The sequence below is a fragment of the Poecilia formosa genome, unplaced genomic scaffold, assembly GCF_000485575.1.
Source record: "Poecilia formosa unplaced genomic scaffold, Poecilia_formosa-5.1.2 Scaffold207, whole genome shotgun sequence".
NCBI classification, from domain to species: Eukaryota; Metazoa; Chordata; class Actinopteri; order Cyprinodontiformes; family Poeciliidae; genus Poecilia; species Poecilia formosa.
The window spans coordinates 1,082,815-1,107,874 of NW_006800146.1; the positions used below are offsets into that span (position 1 = coordinate 1,082,815).

Below are 25,060 nucleotides of genomic sequence, written 5' to 3' on the forward strand. Positions count from 1 at the left end.
GGTAGGCCTACAGCTAGGTCAAAACATTATTTTTCCATTTTCAGATGATGGATTGAACCACTTTCTGAAAAAAGCTTCAATAGTACGTTGCTGTATTATAGCCCCACCCTGCTTTAAACCTCCACACACCTTTATTCCTGACTTATGTGTGTGTCTGCTGGTCTGTTCAGGCAGCGAGGAAGACCTCTGCCTACAGATATACATGAATAAGAGAGAAAAGAGATGAATTACTGTGGTATCTTTCAGGAGATACATAAGTAAAGTAAAAAAAAAAAAAAGTATTACAGATGATATTTCTTGTGAATTTTTTTTTTTCAATTTACTAGCCTAGCTTTGATGTAAAGTGCATTTGTCTGCCCACAAGGCAGAAACTAAAAAATATGCACCATAGCAACTTCTTTTTGCTGACTGGCCAGTATGCTGTATTTTGCGACTCTTTAATAGTTCCTAATGTGCTTTGTGCTGCTGTAGCAGATCTTCCCTCTGTTTCCCAGAAAGCCCCGCAGTGGTTATAAACAGAGTTGCCTGGGAGAGTTTCAGTGTCCGGTACTTCAGCAACTTTTGACATCTTTGCATCAGAGTTGTTAGTTGTGTCTCATAATGACAGTGAAAACTAGTCTTCAAACGTACAATGAAAGCTTTGCAAACTCCAACTGATTTAATTTAATTAGCCTTTTTCCTCTCTCTCTCGGACGCTGTCAGTTCAGTCATTTGGTGTAATAAGTGCTATCTGTCCCCTCGACTTCCTGGCCTTCAGGCCTTTTCCATTAGTTTTCCTCTGTGGAATCTGAGCTCAGTGCTCCGCACAAGCAGCAGACCGTCGCCGACTTCCGTGACAATAACAAATTGCTTTTGTGTGTTCCTTTTGGAGCTTGGATAATGTAGCATGTCCGTCTTTTATATTCCAGGGCGACAGCTCGGCCACAGGCATCTTTCCCTGCATCAGTTTTCATTGGTGTAGACGTGTGGGGCTTTGATGGCGACGGGATCTCATGCGTGATCCCATTTGAGGAAGCAAGGGATGGAAACAGCAGGTGCTACTATGGCCACTTCACGCGCGATGACGGCGTAATGTGTGAGAGGAGCTATTTAAAGGCAATCACAGTGAAGTGTTGCGACTCAGATACGGGCTTAAGAGTGAATTAAGAGTTAGCTGTAAGGTGAAACATCTGCCAAATTAAAACACTCCAAAGTAAATCTGTGGGAAAGTGAATCACGGGCTTAATTTTGTCCCTGGGAAAAGCAGGAGTTGGATTTTTAAAAGGTTCTATTTTTGAACTTCTGACAGATCCAAAATGTTTTCTTTCTGCTCTGGTTGCTGCCCCTGAATGACCAAGGTGGCACCTGCTGCTTCAGTGATTTTTTTCAGAGTTAATAAGGGTGATGGCTCACACCTCCACATGCAGCAGTTACAGTTCCTTACATTTGTGCATTTGTGTTCTTTTAATTGTTTTCATGCTAAAACTTAAATCTGTTTTCTTTTGATTTTATGAGATGCACCGACACATGGTAGGACATTATGAACTGAAAGGAAAGGAAGGTAATCTTTGTTTCAGACAGCCTTCTAGTTCAAAAGTCAGAAATCAACATGGAAATGCCATAGACTGTTTGCAGTAACTCTTACTAACAATGTAAGTTTTACTTCCTGTTTTAAGTTTTACTTTTAGTTTATGGTTGCATACATGATGAAACATTGATGTTAGCACTCTGACATGTGTGTCTTGTAATATAGTCAGCCTGAGGCCGACTTTGTGTTTTGAATATGGCTGCTCCTTGCAACTGAAGTTAGATGTGTAGGAAATATGTGTATCTTACTTGCCTGTGTCTAAAACAAATGGTGCACCTGCAACTCTAAACTGAACAAATTAAAAGTTGTGTTTGCTCACTGAAAGTAAAGCTTAAAATGCTAGTAAGAGGTAATGTTTATGGGCGTCGCCATGTTGGAATTCAGACTTAACTAGAACGCGCGAGTTCCCACTTTACAGGTGGACGCAACATTCCAGTTCGTAACAGGGTAGTCTGAGTAGCTCCTAATCTTACTTCGAAGGCCGTTCAAGTTTATTTTTTTGACTGAGAAGTCGGAATTTCCAAATACCGAGCTGGTCAGAAAATATATATATAAAAAAACCAACTAAAAGTTCCAAGAATATTTCGCAAAGACTTAAAGCAACAAATGACATTAACTGGAACTTCGTGGACTTCTAAGCCTGTATTTATAAAGTTGTAAGCTAATTTAAACTATTTAAGTCAGTTCATTCACCTGGCTTTCCAATTAATGCCCTTATCAATTGTTTGTCTTGCTGAATAGATGTAAGCCCTTATTTTCCCTTAACAAGTCCGCCTTCCGTTTTTATTTTGGATTTTTTTGGGCGTGAGTCCTAATTCTGAGAACGTAAAGACAAAGAGGACGGAGACACAGAGGACGGCGGCCTCTCAGCGGCATCAGTCCGGGACCGCGCGCACCGCTGGAGGCAGTCTAGCTGCAGAGCGGAGCCTCTGTGTGTGTGAAGCAACTCCGGCTGATGTTTGCGGCGGAGAGGAGAGAGACGGACGGGAAGAGCTGGAGCTGTGGAGCTGGGTGGGCATGACATTTGAGCAAAGTCTGAACAGGAACAACGCGCTGCCCTAAGTAGCTATGTCTGCGGAACGGCGCTCCGCTGGACTTCGCACAGGTGAATCAGAACTCCGCAGTGGCTTCAAGCCCCTTTTCTTCCGCCGCTGAACAGAGATTCGGAGGAGGGAGCAGAAGCGACGAGGCAGTGCCCGCTTCACCCCGCTACAGTCTGGCAGGTGCAGCCGCCAGGAGAGAGGGGCGGAGGGAGGCAGAGCTGCTGCCTAATTAACTCCCCGACGAGCAAGAACACAGGGACGGCTTGCGGAAACAGGTGCGCACCGGAGAGGACACTATGTCAAAGGAGACAAAAGGAAGAGGTAAGGGGGACGTAACATCACCGGTGGTCTCGTGCTAACAGGTAGACCTCTGTGTCTCGCGCTGGTTCGGCTGCGCCTGCATGCTTGAATGCATGGAGGGGATGGATGAATGGATGGATGGAGTCCGTGACGGAATGCGCGACAATCGCCACGGACTCCCGCATGTGAGACAGCTCCCCCCCGGGTTCGGTCCGGTCCAGTCCTCATCTGCGAGCTGGTCTCCCTCATGTCCCTGTTTGTTTCGTTTCGTTTCCCCGCAGGTGACACAATTCAGTGGGGTCAAATGTTATAGAATAGACATTGAGGTGAAGATGAACCTGCGTTTTACTGTCCCACATTTTCTGGGTTGCTGCTGGTGTTAAAATTCAGACGGATCACATTATAGAAGTTCGGAGTCAGAGGCTCAAAGATTAGCAATTGCAAAGTAAAAAAAAAAAAGAGAAAAACCCAGCAGAATACAGAGTGCTTTAGTGTGCTAATAATAGCAGGGAGTTTTTTTTATGCAGCTCATTTGATTGTTGAACTGGATTTGCAGAAATGAGAGCTGACAGGACAGCATCACTGGAGGCCTTTGAAGTCATGACATTTCTGTTGCATGAAAAGGTTCATTGTTGCTCTCTGCAAGAGGAGAAAAAAGGATTATATTGCTGCACGTGTGCCACCTGTTTGCATTGTGTCAGTCATAGAAAGATGCGATTTGAAGCATCTTCTTTTGGATTCGCCGGAGATCAAGAGGGTTGATCCTCGCTGGAATAAAATTCGATGATTAACTTGCAGAATGGGTATTTCTCCCGTCCTCCTGAGCCAGTCTGTGAATCTCCTGCAGCTCCTGGCTCCGTGTTCTGCACGTGGCCTCTGCGCTCTGACCTTTCCCACAGGCCCAGGAGTGGACAGGGCACTTTCCCGCAGGGATCAATGACATTTCAGATTATTGTTAAGCTAAGTGGTGACAAAACGTCTCATGACAGAGTAGGGGATTTCATTTATTGCAGCCTGTGGATTTAAAACAATGTCCTCGCATGCAAGCCAGGGCGCAGGGTGCACACGTTTTAATACAGATGTGTGAAGCGATGCACGATTGGTTTGGTTGTTTTAAAAATATAAGGAATGTGGTGTACATTTGTGTTCAACCCCTTGAATTTGATGCCCCTAAATTGGATCCTATATAAGGAATTGCCTCAAAAAGTCACCTAAGTATGAGGTTGTATTCACACCATCCCTGTGTAGCCCACTTTTGTCAAATTGTGGTTTGTTTGCCTCAAAAGTCTGGTTTGATTGGAGAGGCATGAATGCACAATCGAATTCTGATGCAGACCAAAAAAAAAGCAAACTCTGGTCCGCCTAAAAACCTAGGTCTTGATTTGGTTGAAGCAGGAACCAAATCCTGCTTAAATAATGAAGTTAACATTTAACTTCATCAAATGTTAATAGATAGCAGGAGCAGCATTGGGAATCCTGGGTAAATACAAACTAAACAAACGTGAGAGTCTAACACTAGCAGGAGAAAGTGGCCCGTTGTCTGTTTCCAAAGACAAAAGATGAATCCTACAGTTGTTAAAATCTGACGCAACTCTATTTTTGTTTACGTTTCACAAAGAAGGAAGTTGCGTTAACGTCTTCACGTGTCTTTGGAAGTTTTTGTGTCGTTTCCTTCAGTAATTCTTGATGCAGCGCCACCCCAGGTGAGGAGGGTGAACAGGTTTATCAAAGGGTTTGGAATGCCATGTGAACGCAAACCGCACCAATGTAACAAATGCGGCAACTTTGGCCCCCAGTTGAACCGAGTCTACCGGACAGTCAGGTGTGAGAAACACCCATCGTAGCCTGTGGAAACTGTGGAGGAGCTGCAGAGATTCACATCTCAATTTGGAGACTCTGTTGGCACGGTAACTGTTTGTCATTTGAAAGTTCAAAGTTGCTCTCCATTCAATCTGACTATTGAATGGACTATTTTAGAAAGAAGAAACAGCAGAAACCTTATTTAGCGACTGTGCAAATTTTATAAAGCCATAAAGGCTTTTAGCTAACAGTTGCAGCTAACCGTGGTTTGGATTTATTGACTCTTTTCATACTTATTGGTTAAAAAAAATTAAAGCCATTTGTGTACATGTTAAAACAAAATGAAAAACTTAAACACTTTAAATTGTATGCTTGTTCTCTCTCTTTTTTTTTCCCCCCAGACAAATCACCCAGCAGAGTATTCCTTAAAGGTTACTATTCAAACACGAGCTTATGTGTAGCTGGATCAATTTAGATCAATGGAGCAAACGGGAACAAATTAGAACTAACGGGACAAATACACATTGTCAAATTGCATAAATCAAACTAAATTAACTTCATCAAATGTTAATAGACAGCAGGAGCAAGGTTTGAAAGCTGGCGTGCAGCATACAGATCGGGGAAGATTAATTTAATTTCAACAATAATGCTAAAACATCTGTGCCACGGTTGAAATTATAAATCTATATATGCAATGCGCTCTTTGCTATATGTGGGTTTACTCCCCACAGCTCCTGAAAACTGGTCTTGGAGATAAAAGCACTAACTTCAGAGGCTTTCCATCAATCTGATGAGGAAACTGCTGAAAAACAGACCCTTCAGCCGGGCTTAAGGTGAACAAACAGATTGCGATGGGGTTTGTACGTCCAGTTGTGGTCCAGCCTCTCAAGACACTGCTAAATCATGACCAGCAGCAAGTTCAAAACGGCAATAAGTTTGATTTACAAACTTAATAAAATGGCACATGTTTTTAGAGATTTTTTTTTAATTTATTTTTTATTTTTTATTTTTTTGGAACTTGTACACGGTTTGTGCAAATGTGTGGAAAATTCTGGAAATATTTTGAGTTTGATTTAAGGGGTTACCATAATGATCAAAATGTATGGAATACTGTCTGGGGCTGTCACAACAGCAAATTTAGCTTGACAATAAATTGTCTCAGTAGTAGTAGCAATAAACCATAGTATCGATGTTTTGATACCATTTTCAAGTAAGACATTGATTATGGCACAGTGATGCAAGTTTGCTCTCTCAATGATAAATGAACATTCATTTTGTACGGAACACTAAAAACTGGTAATGGAAGATATTTTAAATATTAACAATAAAATTCAACCAAAAATATAAAATAAAATAAAAATGGAAACCATCAGAATAGAAAATATTGAGCTAATTTTAATTTATCATATAATTAATTGCTGAATTGGTTAACTTCTTATTGCAAGAGGTTTAAATACTGTTTAACTTTTCATTTGTTAAATTCTCTAAAGATTACATCCATCTGTCCATCCATCCGTCCATTCGATTCCTCCGTTTGCTGTTTTTGCAGGTTCAATATCTGAAGCCACCACTGTGGAAATGTCTGCAGCAGATCCTGATAGAAAAACAAATTAATTGAGAAGCTTGCGTTCACCAGAAATCAGACATGTAGTTGTCTATTTTTAGCAGAGAGTCTCTCAAAAGACAAATTAGCTTCTCTGGTTGCATCGATTTTTTTTTTTTATTTTATTTATTTATTTTTTTTTAATCAAACAGCTGCAGCTGGATGTTTTCCTCCTATTAATCATTTTTTATTTATATATTTATTTGAGTGCTAGTGTAAAGTTCATCTGCTAATAAAAAACGCACACTGGGGTTATTTGAGCAAATCTTTATGAAACAAAAATCAGCTATGCAACGTTTCAGCAGTTGTGAGGCTGTCGGGAATGTAGTTGCATTTAAAGCATGTTGTGTTTCAGCTAATATCGCTTTACTGTTCTTAATGTTCCAACTTCTTATATGCATCAGTTTTTAAACCTATGAAAATGGAGTCCAACCAGGTGCACCTGTAAAGATTTTTTTAAATTTGTAAGTGTGGCTCATGTGTAAAACTGTTGTCATTTACAAATAGAGATTTAATCTGATTTAGACCTTCTGAATCACTTAGTTTAAGAACTTTACTGTATGCAATACAGTGCATCAACCTGAAAGCATTTATTGGTGCCCCAGGTAGAAATTTATGAAAAGCTTTACAATAAATCAACTTTTATCACAGTACTATACTATTTCACTGAATTAACGGTAATTTGTAATACAATGCAGTAAAGTGAGACAAACTTGTCTTCCTTCACACTTTCGTATCAGACTATTGTTTCAATGGAATATAGGTCAAAATTTGATAGGAATACAATGCCCCATGAATGCCACAGCAGTATGTGCAATTTGTCCACATAACTATGGCTGGTGTCAGTATTTTTGGGCTGTTTTTAAAAAATTCTCTCATGTGTGCCTCTGCTATAAAACCGTGACTTAGATTTCGCAGCAATGAAAATATTAATTTCAATCTCATATTATGCAATCCTGTCTGCACTAATGATTTACTCACCTCAGCTTGCTGGTTGCTTGAAACAGGACGTGATGGTTTAACTAATGCTCTGATTGATTTGGGTAATAACTTTTCTGACTCCTTGGGAGCATTCATCAAAGGATAGAAGAATAGAGGTCAGTGGCATCCACTAACTCACTCTTTGGTTACCTAGCAACAACTTGTTGAGTAACTTGTGCAGTTTCAGGTTTTGCCACTGTGAATAATAACTGCTTAAAAACTGTGGATAAAACAGGAATGGCTACATCACCAGCTTGGCATTATTTCAGATACTCCAAACAAAAAACAAAAAGATAATTATTGATGTCGTCTGTGATAAGTTTTTCAGACATATCGTCCAGCTTTACTTTAACGTGACAGATGTGGGTCCCAAACCCCCACCTCAAAATTTAGAATTTTATATTTCTGAATCTTTTACATTCTGGAATATTTTCTACAGAAAACAAAGGAGCCCAGGGGCACGTAAGAGCTCCACAGAGGAATGATTCGAACCATGAACATCCAGGATGGCATCAGAGCTGCAGTATTTTTGCAGGTTAAAATCTGCATCAATTGGAATGATGAGCTTCAAATAACAGGGGAAGGCTCAGTGCTAAGAGGCTCAATCATTTAAGGATTTGTGTGAACCTAAACAAAAAAGCGCCGAGACTCCCAGTGGTGGTGAATTTCTATTTAAAAAAGATATGTTTTGCTAATTTCTTTCTACCACACCTTTGCAGTCTTGCCCTTTTCCTGCTGCTTGGCCTCTGGTGAAATATGGTGTTACTCATCTCTGTTGGAGATTCAGCACAGCAGAGCATTTCTTTTGGTTTGGATGTAAATGAATCACAGGTTTTTTTTCCCCTCTATTGCTGTCTAAATAAAATAAATATGTCGTGTACCTGCGGCTTTGCTGAGATTTGGCATTGTGCTATAAATAGCTGCTGAATGCCGAGGAGCAATCTCTCTCTCTCTCTCCCTCCCCTTCCCCCTCCCTCTTTCCTTTTCTCTCCTTTTAAAATTGAATGTTACAAAGACTTTTGTGCGTGAAATGCTATTTCAGTCGACTGATGGCACACGTGTGTCCGCCAAAAGCAATCGAGTTCCAGTCCATCAGCCATTTCTTGTCACTTAGACATGACAGATATATGTTATTAGAATTCAACAGCTTGCTGTGTCATGTTGTGTCTTCAGATTAGAAACCGGTCCCCAGAGAGGCCTGTTCGGCAAACGGCGCCCCGGTGTTCTCTGGATATTAAAGAGACGTGTGCTAATGCACGCCTCCTGTGACCTCTGTTGTTTTAGTTGATCTTACAAAACGCTGGTAATTTAAATTTAATAGCTGTTTGTCATGGAGAAGCACAGGGGGCTTCCGTGTCGGGGCGCAAGCAGCGGCTTGGCCGGCCACGCCTGTTTGGGTTTCCGAGGCGAAGCGAGGCGAGGCGGCGGGGTCTTCAGAAACTGGTCTTCCTGTTGCCCGCCGGTGGAAAAGGCCTGATTACAGAGATGTGGAGGGCAGGGTATTTTTCATTTCAGTCTTCTGCTTCAGATTTCTGGAGTGTTTCACTGCAGGTAAAGCATTTTTTTAAAGCACAATTACTCCCTTGTTCAAAACCGAAAGCAATCAGTTTGCGCTTAAAATTTGCCATTTGTCCAGCCCCGGTAAATGGTCTGCACTTAAGATCCTATAAAGTGCTGAACAAAATGTATTAGAATCACAAGGTGATGGTAGCAAACTGGGGTTCAGGGCCTTCTTCCAGGCACTTCGAAGCTGGAAATGTGATATTTTCCTTCAGTTATATGGTGTAAATTGTACATTTTATTGTGTATAACAACAAATATCAGACTAGTTTTTCATTTTGCTTTGAGATGCACCAATCCGATATCGATATCTGTATCAGCCCCAATATTGAAAAAAATTCTAGATTGGTATTGTGACAATGTACCCAATCCATGAGGGCAGATCGATTCAGTCTAATTTCATGCCTTATTATATATTTTACATAATATTTGGAACTCCTAATTGCTCTTTCTGAACAATTTGAAAGGTTTGTTACAATTTATTTTTTTACATGTTTGGCAAAGGTAGTCAACCTATTGTTTCAGTTATCTATTTTACATTGGATGTTTCACTAAAGTTTAGTTGTTTTTATATGCTATATCAAGCTTGTGAAGCTGTTCACTTTTTAAAGTGTGCTGGACAAGTGTAGAGTTACTAAATAAATTAGTAATTTAGTACTTTTATGTCTGTATTCAGCACTGTTTTTCTGTATTGAATTGGTATCAATACTAAACCTCAGAAGTGAAAAAGAAAAAATGTACATCAGAATGCTGCACCATAGAAGATGCTGTAGTAGGTATGCCAGGCCAATTGTTGGCACTTTGATGCTGCCATAGAAGGACATGAAAAACACAGACCACCACCAAACTGCACCATGTTTATTTGTGAGAGTGAGGCGCATGCGGGTTACAGGGAGATGGAGCTATGACGTCATTGTTTTTTTTTTTTTTAAAAAGACATCAAAAACGTACCTGGAGTGTTGCTTTGATTCTTTCATGCGTGTGTGAGAAATCCATTAATCTCCCATGGCAACCATTCAGCTGTGCAAAATTCAGCTGGGTGGAGCTAGCACCGCCTTCGAAGACAGTTACTCCTCCTAAGAGCTGCAGTTTCTAAACTTCCAACCTTCCACCTCACAGAGACCCTCCTCCTTTCCCCCCCTCTCCCTGCGACTCGCCCCACTCAGCTCCTTCAGACTAGCCAGCAGCAATTAGCAAACACCTGGTGGAACAGCACATCTGCTGAGCTCATTACATGAGCTACTTCTCAGTGAGACGCTGGTAAAAATGTTAAAGGGTTAATAGAGGAGCCATGTTGTGGTGAATTCCGGGAGGCAGAGTTTCAGAAAGAGCAGGAGTTTTTAAAGAGACAGAGACCCAATTTCAAGGCGTTAAATTATAAAGTCCAATTTTATTTAAATCATATTTGATACATAGCATAGAAGGTAACATAATTACTTGATTGTGCTATAAAATGGCGTTGTGTGCCTGGAAAACACATAATACTGCCCTTTTAAATACAATGAGAGTTACGTTTTTAATCCTCAAAGTGACTCCATAAGTAAATTTTAGAAATAAATTCTCAGAAGTTGCTTACATTGGTTCCCCAAACACCTGATTTGAATTATCCCGATTGCCTCGCTGCTTTTCTGTATTTATTTATTTATTTTTTGTTCCAGTCACCCACACCTGGCTACAGTCAGTCACTTCTTGCTCTGCATAACTCTCTGATTTATAACTCTCATTCTTGGGAGCCGCTGCCCTGCATGTTTTATATATTTACCTGCTACATCGCAGCAGATTCCAATTGAAGGCTCATTAACAGACGGCTGCTGACCTTGGTGGCATGCTGAGGAGGTAATTCAACCATTTAAATCAGGTCTTTTGGAGCGGTGACACATCTTAAACACGCAGGGCAGAGGTTGTTGAACACCAAGACTGAGAAACCCGGCTGGATCCATTAGTCTTTACAAAACAGAATGCAGGATTGAATGTTAGCTGAAGTGCAGTTGCGTGTTTAGAGGCCATCTTTGAAGATTACATGATTTAAAGTTGTTTTTTTTTTTTGCTTCTTTGGTTTTATTTACCCTCTTTCTTGTAATTTTACATTTTCATTTTGAGCTGTGCAAATTGGTGTCTGATATCTGCCTACTTCTGGGGACTAATTACCGAGATGATGTGATGGAGCAGAAAATAGGTCTATGTTTCTTAATACTTGCAATTAAAAAAAAAACTAACTATCTCTTCAGGAATATTCATTATCTGTTTCACCAAGTTTTTAGTCCATTTAAATGGTTATTTAACTGAATAGTTTCATTTTTCTTTGTTTTGCCATTTATAGACCAACACAAGTATAACAAGCTCATATTATCTGGATGATCAGTCTGGTTATTTGCACAGGTAGATAAGTTGCGGCTAACTATAGCTTTGTAGCTGTCATTTTGAAACTGATTGGTTTGTTTCAGCACTAGGACTATGTTTTTATTTATTTATTTTATTTTTTTGCATATGCATTGTCCAAAAGCCAAATTTATCTTTCTTGGTAGTAAGGGTAAAATCTGTGACTGGGCCAGGTGCCAGCAGTGCCCAGCCATTCACGGTGGAAATACAGCTCTGTTTTACTCTATGCTTACATCAGCGTTTTCTCTGACCTCCCAGTAAAGTTGTATGTAACTTTTAGAAAAATGTGTTTTTTTTAACATATATTTTAATAATCTGTCAAATAATTTTTTTAGCTTCTTTGCCTCCTTTTTTTTTGTCCTACTGTCATCTGCAGAATCCAGAACGCTGTGGGGAACCAGCTGGAGTTTAGTAGAAAGTAAAGATGATGGCCTAAACTGCACATACACGAATATGATTGACAGCACTAAGACACTCCCCCCGGCTCTGATTGGTTGTTTCTGACTGAGTGGAGTATTTCTGCAGATGGCAGTAGTACCACAGGGTTGAACCAGAGGTTATTCTGTCATAACATAGTGACATTTTTAACAACTATGTAAAAAGAGATATTTATGACAGAAAATTGTAACGATTCTAATACAGTAACTTTTAAAACCCTTTGTAGAGCTACAAACGAGTACATTCCTACTGATGGGTTCATACTTTCTACACTGTTTAAGCATAAAATTGAACATACACTCATTATAATAAAAAAAGTTTTTTTGTGATTTTTCTTTTAAATTGGAACCATTTTGGATTGAAAAAACTGAAAACAGTCTAGGTTTTCTAGTGGTAAAACCTAGAATGATCTCTTCTGTACAGATTCAGATGGTTTAGATCAGTGGTTCTTAACATGGGTTCGATTGAACCCCAGGGGTTCAATGAGTCGGTCTCAGGGGTTCAGCGGAGCCTCTGCCGCGGAGGTAAAGACACACTTATGTAAAGTCATGATGATGCCACGCTTTGCCATCACTTGCTGCAGAGGATCACGTTACATTGCTTAGCCAATCAGTGCTGCGGAGGAGCACTGATTGAAGGAGTTCCACTCAGCATGGATTTGAACTTGTGTCTTTAATTACTTCAGCAAAACTCACAGTTTTTACCAAATTTTGCAACTTCCGGTGTACTTCTAACTCTGCTCCTTAGTCGCATCTTTTTGGGATTGGTACTGCCTCTAGTGCCGTGGGGGTGGTAACTCATCTAATATAATTACATTACTAAATCAGAATACCACAAAGTCTTTGTTATTTATTAGTTTTTAAAATGAATGTAGAGCTAATTAAATGATCTAAACAAGATCTTAAAGTGGTTCCAGTTTCTCTCGATGGCCAACCTCGATGGCAAATTTGGGTCGTTCCTGGACAGTCAGCTCAACTTTGTTGAAAACACTGACTATAATTTGAAGAACTGTTCTCGGAGACTCTACCTTTTAAGAAGACTTGGTGATCTTGGGGTGACCCAACTAGACTCTAGTTGGGTCTCTGTTACAATTCACAGTTCAGATCAATCAAGAGTCTTACAAGGAATGTTCTTCAGTAAAGCATATCAACACCGCATTCAAGTTTATGAGAACCTGGTATGACTGAGTGTTAATGGACTGCTGGGGCAGCATCACGGTGATGATTATGATTTTGTACTGTCACTTTTGGTGACAGTACAGGGGAAAAAAATAATATTTTACTTATCACTACAGAACGGTTCAGTGAATGAGCATATGAAACTGGTGGGTTCGGTACCTCAAAAAAGGTTAAGAACCACTGCTTTAGATAGTTTATATGCAAAATCTGTATATGTGAAAATGAAAATATACAGTTTCAACAAGCGTGATACTGCCACCACCAAAAGTGACAGTACAAAATCATAATCATCACCGTGATGCTGCCCCAGCAGTCCATTAACACTCAGTCACACCAGGTTCTCATAAACTTGAATGCGGTGTTGATATGCTTTACTGAAGAACATTCCTTGTAAGACTCTTGATTGATCTGAACTGTGAGTTGTAACAGAGACACACAGAACATGTTGTTATTGGCTCTGTTCCCAGCTACGTGAGATCTGAATAGATTCAAGAGACCGTGTCTCATTTTCTGTGCATTTCTTTACAGCTTGACTCCTCTATGTGATCTTCATCTCCACTCAGGCATGTTACATGTTCAAATGAGCAGTGCAGACACTACTCATTACCTCCTCTTTCACTGCGCGCAGAAGAAAAGACCTTATTGGATTTCCTCCCAACACCGCTGGCGTCACGCTGCGATGCTGCGGCTTGTCCAACGCTCAGAAGTGCTTTGCAGCCTCAGAGAGCTCTCCTGCCCTTCCTCACTTTAGATCCGGTTGCTCTTTCAGGCGCTCTTAGTCGCTCTAGAGTTCCTGAGATTATTTTTAATTGCGAGGCGAAAAGTGATGGGTGGCACAGCTTTTTGGAACGGCTCAATTGGAGACGAGGAACAGCAATAAGGGAGATAATTCCCTCAGGGTGAAAGCAAGTGATTAAAGGTAGATCATGTCTTTGCTTTTGGGCCGTCCTCAGCGGTGAGCAAATTGTTAATAATTTTTACAACCTGCTGAATTATAAAGCTTGTTAAGCAATTTCAAACTGTAGCAGTTCAATTATAGGCATATGATATATACAGCTTTGGAAAAAAATAAGAGACCATTTAAAATGATCAGTTTCTCTGATTTTACTTTTTATAGGTATATGTTTAAGTAAAATGAACATTATTATTTTATTCTATGAACTACTGACAACATGTTTCTGAAATTACAAGCAAAAATGTGGTATTTATTTGCAGAAAATGAGAAATTATCAAAATAACAAAGATGGTGAGCGCTTTCAGACTGCAAGTAATGCAAAGAAAACAAGTTCATGTTCATTTAGTAACAACAGTACTAATGTTTGAACTCAGGAAGAGTTCAGAAACCAACATTTGGTGGCATAACCAGGAGGTTTTCAGAGCTAGTAATAGATCACAACTTCAAATTATTAATCCTTTAATGTCAAAATGTCCAAATTAGACAATTTTGTTTATATCTTTGTTATATAAGGTACTAAAGTAGTTACTTATGAAACACAATAATCTGTATTTATTCAGCAGTCTGAACACAAATTTGTCCTGGGTCACATTAAGGGACCACCTACTGATCTAAAGTGACTTCATGTAAGCATCAGTTTTTCTTTGCTTGTTTATTTTAAACACAATGCAAAAGCAACAAAAAAAGCTGAAATATATAAAGTTGAAATTAAAAAGACTTATTAGTCCCTGCAAGAAGTTGTGGTCACAACAATATGCAAATTTTTTTTGCAAATCTTTTTTGCAGACTTGCAAATTTCACAAGCCATCGTAACTTTTCTGCAAGACCGACCAATCACCGTTTTACAAAATCGAGGTTTTGTTAAACCCAAGCTTTATAACTCATAACTCATGTTTTGTAAAGCCTGGGTTGAAATGACCAATCACTTCAACTCGACTGAATTTTCATCAATCCTCTTGGCCTCTTTTTAATTTAAAAATCAAGTCACTCATATAGATGTTTTTTGGACGTAGCTATAATGTTTAAGTCGATGTCTCCTGACATGCTCTATTCTAATCCTTTTTGTCTTTCTGTTATACTTTCCTTTTTTTGTGCTTAGTAAAGTATAAACAAACTTAACCTGAACAGCGGTTCCAATTTTATGTTCCAGTTTCTGCTTCCAGTGGTGATGGAAACCAGGTAAATGAGTTAAAACACTTATTGTCCCACATTTGGTTTTATAATGATTCTGGGTTGTAAATCCACAGCACACCACTTTCCATTACAGTGATGAACCTTTGCTCCTCACTAAAAGCCCAGCCTGTTAAATGTTTAATTCATCTAAAACCACAATGATTGAAGTGGAGCTTCTGCTCCACAAGACAGATTTAACACATTCAGCCGTTTGGAAACGGTTTGCTTCTATTAAAATCTCACTGGGCACCAAAAGGACAAATCTGGGATTTCCTTAGAAGATCTTGCACAGTGGTTACCCTAGACATATATGTCTCTGATATATTTGAATTGTGATTGCTATCGGCACTAAATAACCCTACTCTCATCAATGCATAGGTTGTTTGAAGCGTAATTTATTCTAATCATGTTTGTATTATGTACCTCTGAACACCAATGGACACTCTATCAGAGTGTTGCATTTGTTTTTTATTTTTTTACTGAATTGAAACACCGAATTCTGCAGCAAATCTACACATTAAGGTTGTCAAAGTCAAGCTAGCATAACTGACCTACTTGTCTCTCCATCATTATTTTTTTTAATTAACTTTTCACTGATTTAAGAAATATGACACCTCTGGGCCTTATGTAGTTATGTTGACAATTAGTAACAGAGCACTGCATTTCTTTATACATTACACGTACATTTAGATTTAACATGTTATGTTGACAACTTGACAGCTAAAACCAATGGCAGTCATGCCCAGCGAGCAGTTTAATAAAGAAAAAAGGTGATCGTCCAGATATCTGCAATCGGTGCACACCCATACACCAGGTTAGACCCCTTTTTATTTTCAGAATTATTTGTGTAATAGATTCGACAACGTGTCTGAAACATTCCTCTCACACATTTGGTCACACATTCCAGAGGTGCCCTGTTGGTTTGAGATCCAGTGATTGTGGAGATGGTTGAAATACAGTGAAATAATTGTCACGTTCTGGAAAGCGGTTCGAGTTTGAGATTTGTGACATGGTGCATTATCCCTCTGGCAGTGTCTCTCAGAGAGGGTCAACATCAATACCTGGGGCAGGCTGTGGCTTTTATATAATGATCATTTGGTACGAAGTGCTCCAAAGTGACCTGAGGAATGATTCCCCTTCACCACCTCCAGCCTGAACTGTGGCGGGATGGATCCGTTCCTATCAGAGCAGGAGACATGTTTGCAATCTGTTAAAGCCCAATGTTGGTGAGCCGTGTGGACTGAAGCCTCAGTCATTTGTTAGTTGACAGGAGTGGTTCCTGCTGCTGCTGCTCATTTTGGTTGGACGTGTTATTCAGACATGGTATTCCACAACCTTTGACTGTAACGAGTTATTTGAATGGCTCTTGCTTTTGTGTCATCTTTCACCAGTCGTCCTATCCATCAGTCGTCCTATCTTCGTACCCTCAGCCACTATTACCTAGATATTTTTTTGTCGTTGGTCGATTCTCTGCTCTCCAGAGTATGACGATGTATACTCGTCATACTCTGAGTATACAAGTAAATAATTTATTTATTTAAATAAATTATTTACTTAACTTATTTAAGTAAATAAATTAACTTTAGAGGTTAATTTATTTTATTTTATTTTTGTAAATTTCAGCCAAAAAAAACAACAAAATTTAGATTTTTATCAGAAGTTTTCTAGAAAAACACATGGAAATTTCAGAGTTTCAAATGTGAAAAATTTACAAGAAAAATTGAGATTAATCAGAAATTTTCCAAAAGTGGAAAATTTTTGGCTTTTCAAACTCAGAAAGATCCAAGTTTTCTCTCTAGAAAGTTTCTGAGATCTTAAACATTTTATTTGTTTTCTTAGATATTATATTTAGATATTAATCAAAACAATTTTGAGTATTTATGGTGGAAATTTCCTCCTTTTTTTTCAGCCCTAATTTGGCCTCATACCAGACACATGGATGTCCCTGAAAATGCCAGTCAAAATAAAAACAAACAAATTAAACAATATTTGAATCCTACTTTAAATCATTTAAAGATAGATTTAGAGTAATTACTCCCCTCATACAGTAATGATTCATACCACATATTTACTCTGTGTGTGCCACCTTAAAGTACAATCTGTCTGGGGTTTGAGGAAAACGCTTCCATCCTGTGTGATTTATGGAGATGAGGCTCTTCAGCAAAGCCACCTGTTAGGTAATTAAACTGAAATTAAAGCCTGGAGCACGATGAGACCCCAAGAACATACGGCTGAACCAACGTTCCCTTTAGAGACTTTAGAGGTTAATGAATCACAGATTAAATCCTTTTTATCTCTGTTTGATTGAGAATCTAGTCTTGGTTTTCAAACGATCTGTCTTCACGCTTTTACCAGTGTTTGGCAGAACAATCGTATAATTTCTAACACAAACAATATGCACCCACTTATTTATGTAACCACATTTGTCCTAGATAAGGAATCTGTTGGGGTCTTTTGATACTTTAGTCTTTTATGTTCTGTGGATCTATAGTGTTTGCACAACCTGCTAAAGTTTTTGTGACTTAAGCAAATAAATCTTTTCAAAATATTTAGCACCTTTAATTTGTTATACACTGTGAGATTCTACTAAAAATACAAGTAAGTCTGTGAAGTAAAAAAAGAGGAAAAAAAGCTTTAATAACCTGGTTGCATTAGTAACAAATTGATCAAATATTTTTATATCAGGAATCTGATGAGCTTGATGTAAACTTCAGCCATTATGTTTGTACCCTTTATAAGTTAATTGAAAGGGTTTCATTGTGCAAATGTATCAGTCAGGAAAAGGGTCTAAAAGCCTCCACAGCATTATATTTGCACCATAAGAGAGCAAAGGTAGCCCCCGATCATTGGAGACAATCTGGATTGACAGAAACATTATAAGCCAGAACTCATCTTTAAAACTGATAAAAAGACGAGGCAGGTTCTGGTCATGAAGGCTGTAAATAATGAAAAAGTTGTACTATTTTGATTTGTCAAATACAAAAAGTAAACTGTGGGGCAACAATTTCAGAAGGCAAGTTGGGGATTAAAACAACTGCACATGCCACATAAAGATCGTCATACCCACAGTGAAGAATACTTTAGTCACATGAAGGTGGGATGAAATTTCCTCCAAAACATCCTTTCATTTTAACCCAAAAGCTAAAGCTAATGTAAAATATGTGGGGTTGCCTGAAGAGGAGTGTGGTTAAGAATTATTCTCAAAATCTGGCTCATGTGGAGAGTGCTAAAATAGCAAAATTAAGACGTAGGAGTTGTTTGTAGCCTGGTTAAAAAAGAAAACAGGCTCTTGTTCTATGCTTCTCTTCATGCAAAGGCTCTAGACCTTCGTCTGTGGAGAAACGGTTGCATCCGGAGGGTTTGGACTCTGTTGAAGTTTTAAATTTTATCTAATAGCTAATGTTGGCCCGTGATGTAGGTAATGCGATAGTTCGACTTTATGGAGCTCACAGGAAATTGCCTGCTCTATAAAAATGCTTTCAAAGAGAGAAGAGCGTGGCTGATGCAGACTGAACGGCTTTGTTCACTTCCTCCGCTGCCACTGAAGGCCTGTCACGATAGCAAATTTTCTGAGAAGTTACTGCAACAAACAATATTGTTGTTTTGAGACCATTTTCATGTAATATAATGTTAATACCATAATTCAATTATGCCCTCTCAAAGATCAGCAAAATCTAATTTCTAACATTTAACACTGGAACTGGAAGACATTTTAAATATTCAAATTAAATCAACAAAACGCCTTCAACAACAGATAAAATGGATCCCAAAGTCTGTAAATAAAAACTGAAGAAATTTTATCATTGAATCTTTGATAGAAAGAGAGAGAGAGAAATCAATCATACAAATGGAAATGATCACGCTCGTTTTAATTCATTATATGAGTAATTAATTATTGCTCATTGCGACAGGCTTAGCCATCACTAAGACTACAATTCTAAAATATCGTTCAAAACAGATCCTGTTTGCTGATTGGCCTGGATGAAATTCTACTGGAGAAATAGAGTTCAATGGGAGAAATCTCAGATGGAGGACTGAAGGTAGATGAGAATCAAGCTAAGTTATGTTGGAAAGCAATTGGTATTGAAAAGGGTGAATTCTTCTGTGAGACAAAAATGTTTAGATGTGCAGTATTAGCTATGTATTTCACTCCCTAACAAATGTATTTGCTGTTTTTGAGTTGAACTGTACATGATATGGGTAATATTAGAAGTAAAAAAAATTTGGGAATTGATAAATCTTGAGTAATTTTCCTATAAACCATAAAAACCTGCTGTTGTAACAAGGGCACGTAGACTCTTAAAAGCCACAAATCCTCATATAAAGCTGCAAAAATAACAGGAAATAAATGTCTCCACTGCTCTTTTTCCGAGAACGGATCATGGACTCTCCTGGTACTTTCCTTATTCATGAACACTGTGCAGGAAGGGGTCTGTATAAACACTTGACACTGTTAATGTGGCAAGGGGGAGCTCTGTGGCTGGTCTCCTGTCGACAGACCTGGGTCCTATCACAACACTCCTGTCCCCTAAAATACCGGCCCGCCAACATCTTAACGTCAAAGCTGGCTTTAAAATGTGAGCCCGCAAACCAATGAATAAAATTACGCCGACGCATTATCGCTTCACGTGAAATCGGAGTTGAAGCACGTAGTGACGCGTCACATGCAAAACATTTCTCACTCATCCTGCCCGCTGCTGGAGGCGGCCCTGCAGTCTCGGAGCAGATTTCGTCTTTTTAGGATGATTTCTGGCACAGTTGTTTTGAGGCCCTTGTGACAGAAAGGAGGAGAGATGAATGACTGCCGTTCTGCATTTTTCAGGAGCTGCACCTGAACCTTGCTCCCATGGCTGCGGGTCTATTATTTCACATCTTCAACAGCTGCTTTCCAGTAGGGAAGATGTACGCTCTATAAAACAATCCCGCCCTCCCCCAAGTGTGGTGTGGTGCATCTCTTTCTGAAAATATATCTACTGCGTGAGCATTAAATGACAAGTAGCAGAGATTAAAAAATTGCAGGGTTAGTTTAAGTATGAGTCAGAAAGGTTTGCTGGGACTATTGAGTTATTATGAGTCATGCAAAATCAAAGACATTTTTCACTTGCTGACAATTCTCTTAATATGCTTTAGATCTTGATAAAAATAATGAAATATGTCATACTAACGATTCCTAAGGTGAAAAATCTGAAGTCTTAGTTTAATAATTTTGACTGAAAATAAAAATTCAGTCAAAATTTTTATTTTACAGTTTTTCTACAACAGTGTATTAGGGCCACTGTAGGTAAGTGGGGAAAATAGTAAATTTCTGACCAAAAAAACTAATATTTTCTAGAATAAAAACAAGAAATTTCTACAAAAAATATGAAATTGTTTTTTGTTTTTTTTCTAGAAAATCTGAGTTTTTTTTATCAGGAAGTTTCTGTTTTTATTTGTTTTTCTTATCTACATCTGAGTTTTTTCTAACAAATGTTCAACTTTCCAAGCTCGGTTTCAGATTTTTTTCTAGAAAATGTCTGTAATCAATCTTAATTTTAATTTTTTTTCTGGTACATTTCCAGCTTTTGGAACTCAAAATTTGCCAGATTTTTTTCTAACAAATGTTCAACTTTTAAACTCAAAAATGTCCTTGTTTTTTCTAGAAAATTTCTGAGATTAAACTCAAAAATATTTTGGTGAAAATGTAATCTTTCCTTTTGTTTTTCTCTCTATCCTAGCATAACTTCATAGCTTCCCTTTCTGAGTTTAACACAAGTCAATTTTCAGTGACTGATCTGTTAAAATAAAACGGACTGTCTCTTTCAGCGTTAAATCAATAACGGCATGAAAAATGCAGCTCAGAAAGTTTCCTCTTAAGCTTAGGTGAGATTTCTTTTTCAGTCTGTTTGAGTAAATTCTAGACTGGAGGAGCTGCTTCAATATTTATAACGGATGCTTGTGTTGCCTGAGGAGGTGAGAGTTTACTTGTCTTCAGCTCCATTAAACCTGATATTTAGGCGTGAAGGTAATTTTTGGGAGTTGAGTGGGAGTTGCAGAAAAATATTAGCTTATAGTACATTATAGAAATTACTCTCATCACCCCTGGAGTAACATTAACAGAAGATGGAATCACTAATTACTTGCAGTCAGCTTTTATACAGTTTAAGGAATTACTTTCAGTGTCTACAGTGACATAGTAAGAAGTTTTTATAATCATATTACAACCACAAACCTCAATGTATTTTATTTGAATTTTAAGTAACAAGCCATCACAAAAAAATCTAGAAGTGTCTTTTTGTATGTCGCCCACTTTACTCTGATACCTTTTAATTAAATCTAAGCAAAGAATTTCCCTTCCAAGTCATGTAATTATTAAATAAATCTGTGTAAAATTTCATCATACGCCCAGATATTCTGTGAAGGCCTTAGAGGTTTGCAGCATGAAGGCCAAAGATAAAGTTACAGAAACGTTTCAAGCAGATTTGGGTTATAAAGTAATACCCAGAAGAGAACATCTCAGGGAACAGTGTTCAGTGCATCACCTGAAGTGGAAAGTTTTCTTTACTTTTACATAATGTCTCCAAAACTTCTGACAGAACTGCAGGATGTTGGACAGCAACAATATACCTCAGGGATTGGCACAAAGGGTAGGTAAAGTCCACATATTTGGCCACATATTTTTATCAACATGCAGAGCGTGAATGCTTGATTCATGGACCGTAATGCCCTACGAATTGTTGCATCCAGGCGTTCCTTTGTGATTGCAGTACTACATGTAGCGATATATATATATTGGAATTATACTGTGGCGCTGTTGATCAGTTGTGTAACTTCTTTGAAAAAATACTTTAGGAATGTGGACTGTGGACACTAACATTAGCATTGGGGACGTCTATTAGCTATTTTAGCCTCTAATAGCTTCTGTAAAAGGCTAACTCTTTTTAGCACAACTTGAACACAACAAGTTGTGCTAAAACTTGTCCAGCGTCCAATCAGATTGTGACTTTGTCGTCCATTGCTGTCGTTTGCGGCTGTCACTTGTGCGTCAGATTTACAGGTGTACTGGAAAAAAGAACAGGAATGCCCTTTGAAACTGGAAATCTGACTGGAACGGGACAGTTTCTTAAAATGCTGTATGACTACTCTGGGGCGTGTAAAACATGGCGATGGCTATTTGAAACCTCTGTTGGTGTTTGTGCTTGAATGCGGCATGTAGTGAAAAACTATTGTTGGTATTCATACCACCCAATACATTTTTAATTAAAACATTTGCCGATGGGTTCACAAATCCAGGACAGTAACTGGCTTGGACAGACACATCTGAGTGTGGAAGAGGAGAGGATTCCTGGTGTGACCTCATGAAGAGGTACAACTGTTGTGTGTACCAGGCTTTTATGATGAGCATTTCATGAATAGATAAGAGATATTGTGGAGATCTAGCTATTCTTCCATCTCCTGCCTATACTTATTAACACACAGACACACAGGACAAACAACAACAGAAGCGAATGCTTCAAAACATAACTTAGGGTGCATTCACACCGGCCATGCTTCAATGGAAATTTAGCAACTGCTAAAACGTGACGCCATTTCATTTCTGTTTACATTTCGTGAAGAAGGAAGTTTTGCTCAGCATCTTCTTCGGAGGTTGTTGTATTGTTTCCATCAGTTGTTCTTGGGGCAGCGCCACCACAGGCTAGTAAGGGAACAGGTTTTTCAAATGGGTTGGTGCAGTGTGAAACAGGAATTTTAGCTGCCAAGCTTTCTTTAAGGACTACAGTATATATTACAGCAAAACACAACTCTACTTTTTAATATATTAAAAATAAAAAAAATGATTAAATAATTGTCTAAAAAGAGTTTTTTTTAACAAAGCTTGCTCTGTATCACTGAAAATGTAAAAAAAGTGCTATATAACAAGATATTTTGGTTTTTCAACAAGATCCATTCAAACTCAATAGCAGCCGTCTCCAATGACAGAAAAACCTCTGACTTAGGATAGATTGGTAATAACATTCATTATTTTATTGCAACTATAAGGGAGCCTCATGTAGCCTTTTGAGTGGGTTTTTAAAAAAGTATTTGCCCCCACTTAGAAGTCTCATATGTTTACATTGTTGATGAATCATAAGATACTAAAAATCAAAACAATATTTCAGCCACAGTGGAGGGCTTTGGTGCATTAATGACCTGCTCAAAAAATATTAAAAATATATTATAAAAAATAATTATAATTTAAATTGCTGTTTCTGGAGGGAAACGGCTCCTTTTGATCAATATAATAAAGTCTAAAATACTCCTTACTTTACTTTTCAGTGGCACTATATTACACAGAGGTCCATGCCTAATTACATAAGAAAGCTCTTCAGAGGTCTATTGCAATATTACTTCCAAGTATTGCAATTAAATCTTTTTATATTATACACCCTTAATGAGAACTATGGAGTTTTCTTTAGTAATTCTATTTACTAGTAGAAAACCAAGGACTGTGGATAACAGTCAGCCTGAGAACTTTGATAAATGATGAAACACCTGAGAGCTTCACTGCAGTTATTAAAGTACTGAACGCTCTGTTCATCAAAAATAATTTTCCATCTCAACAAGAACAATCCTACGAGACATGGTGACCAGGGAGGATGATCCTGGAAATGTTAATAAAGGATCAACAAAATACTGTCTAGAGGTTGACCAATCTCCAGACTCATAAATATGGCATCATGTCCTTCTTTCCTTTCTCATTAACTACGTACTTCAAATTCTGTTTCCTCATTCAGACAAAAAAAGAAAAACCCAGACTAGAACCAGACCTTCATCTGTTATTTTGATCAAGTTGCTTTTGTCTGCAAAATCAAAGGCTACAAACCCCAAAAGCTTGTCTTCTAAAACTAAATGAGGAACTTAGGGAAAGTACAGAGAGGAAGAAAAGGCCCAGCTCTTCAATGAATTGTGTTCAAAGAGACCTGTGTCCAAGTATCTGAAAAGCTTTACTTCAGAGCAGGAAAACGCAGACACACGAGGCTCCTCGTGATTCATCTCGTGCCGCTTTCATCTCTTTCTTTTCCATTATCCACTTGCAGCGGCGTTTACATAGAAGGGCAGCAGGAACGGTGTACGGATAGCATTTATCTGTGAAGCAGCTCTGCTGCAATCACACACGCCCCCTCCGCCCCAACACACACACACACACACACACACACACTGAAGCCATGTTTACAGCTTGAAAGACTGATGCTTCACACTGTAGTATCAGAGCACCCAAGTGAATGTGTGGTAAATTATTCAATTAGTATCTAATAATAAGGACAATATTCCTTTTAATCTAAAGCTTGCTTCCTTTGACTTGAAGTTTCCAAAATTGCAAACATTTTCCCATAGTGCAGTAGTTCTTCGAAGGTTGGTGAGAAGAAGGAAGTTGGTCAAAATAACCCTGATTTCAATTTGGCTCTGGGAATGATCCAACAGCTCAGTTGAATGTACTACAGGAGCAAAATGTATAGGATTCCCGCAGGTTTCACCAACCTGCAGAACCAACTAAAATTTTAGATTTTTTAAAGATCATTATGAATTAAATTTAAAGGCTTGTATCTTCACAGCAAAGTTCAAACTTCATCTACCTAACTGACGATAAATTTGCACTTACCTATGAGAGATGCAAAAAAGCTAGCTAGTTAGCTAGGGTGCGTTAGCAGGGAGTTAGCGGTAGCTTCAATCGTTTAGAGTCACATGCAATCTAGATATCGGAATGCGACTCAAACTTTTGTCTTATAGAAAAGACATGTGAGCAAAAAAAAACAACATGCATATAAGATTTAAGATCTGTGATTAACGTACTTAAGGCTAGCTTACTTTTTCCAAAATGAATTTAAGACATTTTAAGGCCTTAATTTTAGATACTTTAACACTTTTTAAGAATGTGTAGACAATGTGTGGTTGTAAAAGCAGAGAGATTTTCAATTTTTTCTAGGTGGCTGTGCTAATAACTATTAATAATATAGTTTTTCACCACATGCCACATTCAAGCACAAACACCAACAGAGGTTTCAAATAGCCATCGCCATGTTTTACACGCCCCAGAGTAGTCATACAGCATTTTAAGAAACTGTCCCG

The 25,060-nt window shown here is 38.4% G+C and overlaps 1 protein-coding gene across 2 annotated transcripts in view; it reads left to right on the forward strand.

The window, feature by feature from the left end:
* Nucleotides 1-1,661: 1,661 nt before the first annotated feature.
* Nucleotides 1,662-25,060, forward strand: part of LOC103148552 (membrane-associated phosphatidylinositol transfer protein 3) — a 79,644-nt gene continuing 56,245 nt past the window's right edge. The window contains exon 1 of one of the 2 annotated variants that reach the window (XM_016679308.1): nucleotides 1,662-2,931. In XM_016679308.1, the coding sequence (XP_016534794.1) occupies nucleotides 2,907-2,931 (25 nt within the window). In that variant the 5' untranslated portion in view covers nucleotides 1,662-2,906. The remainder of the gene's footprint in view (nucleotides 2,932-25,060) is intronic. The other variant, XM_016679309.1, reaches the window with a different exon arrangement.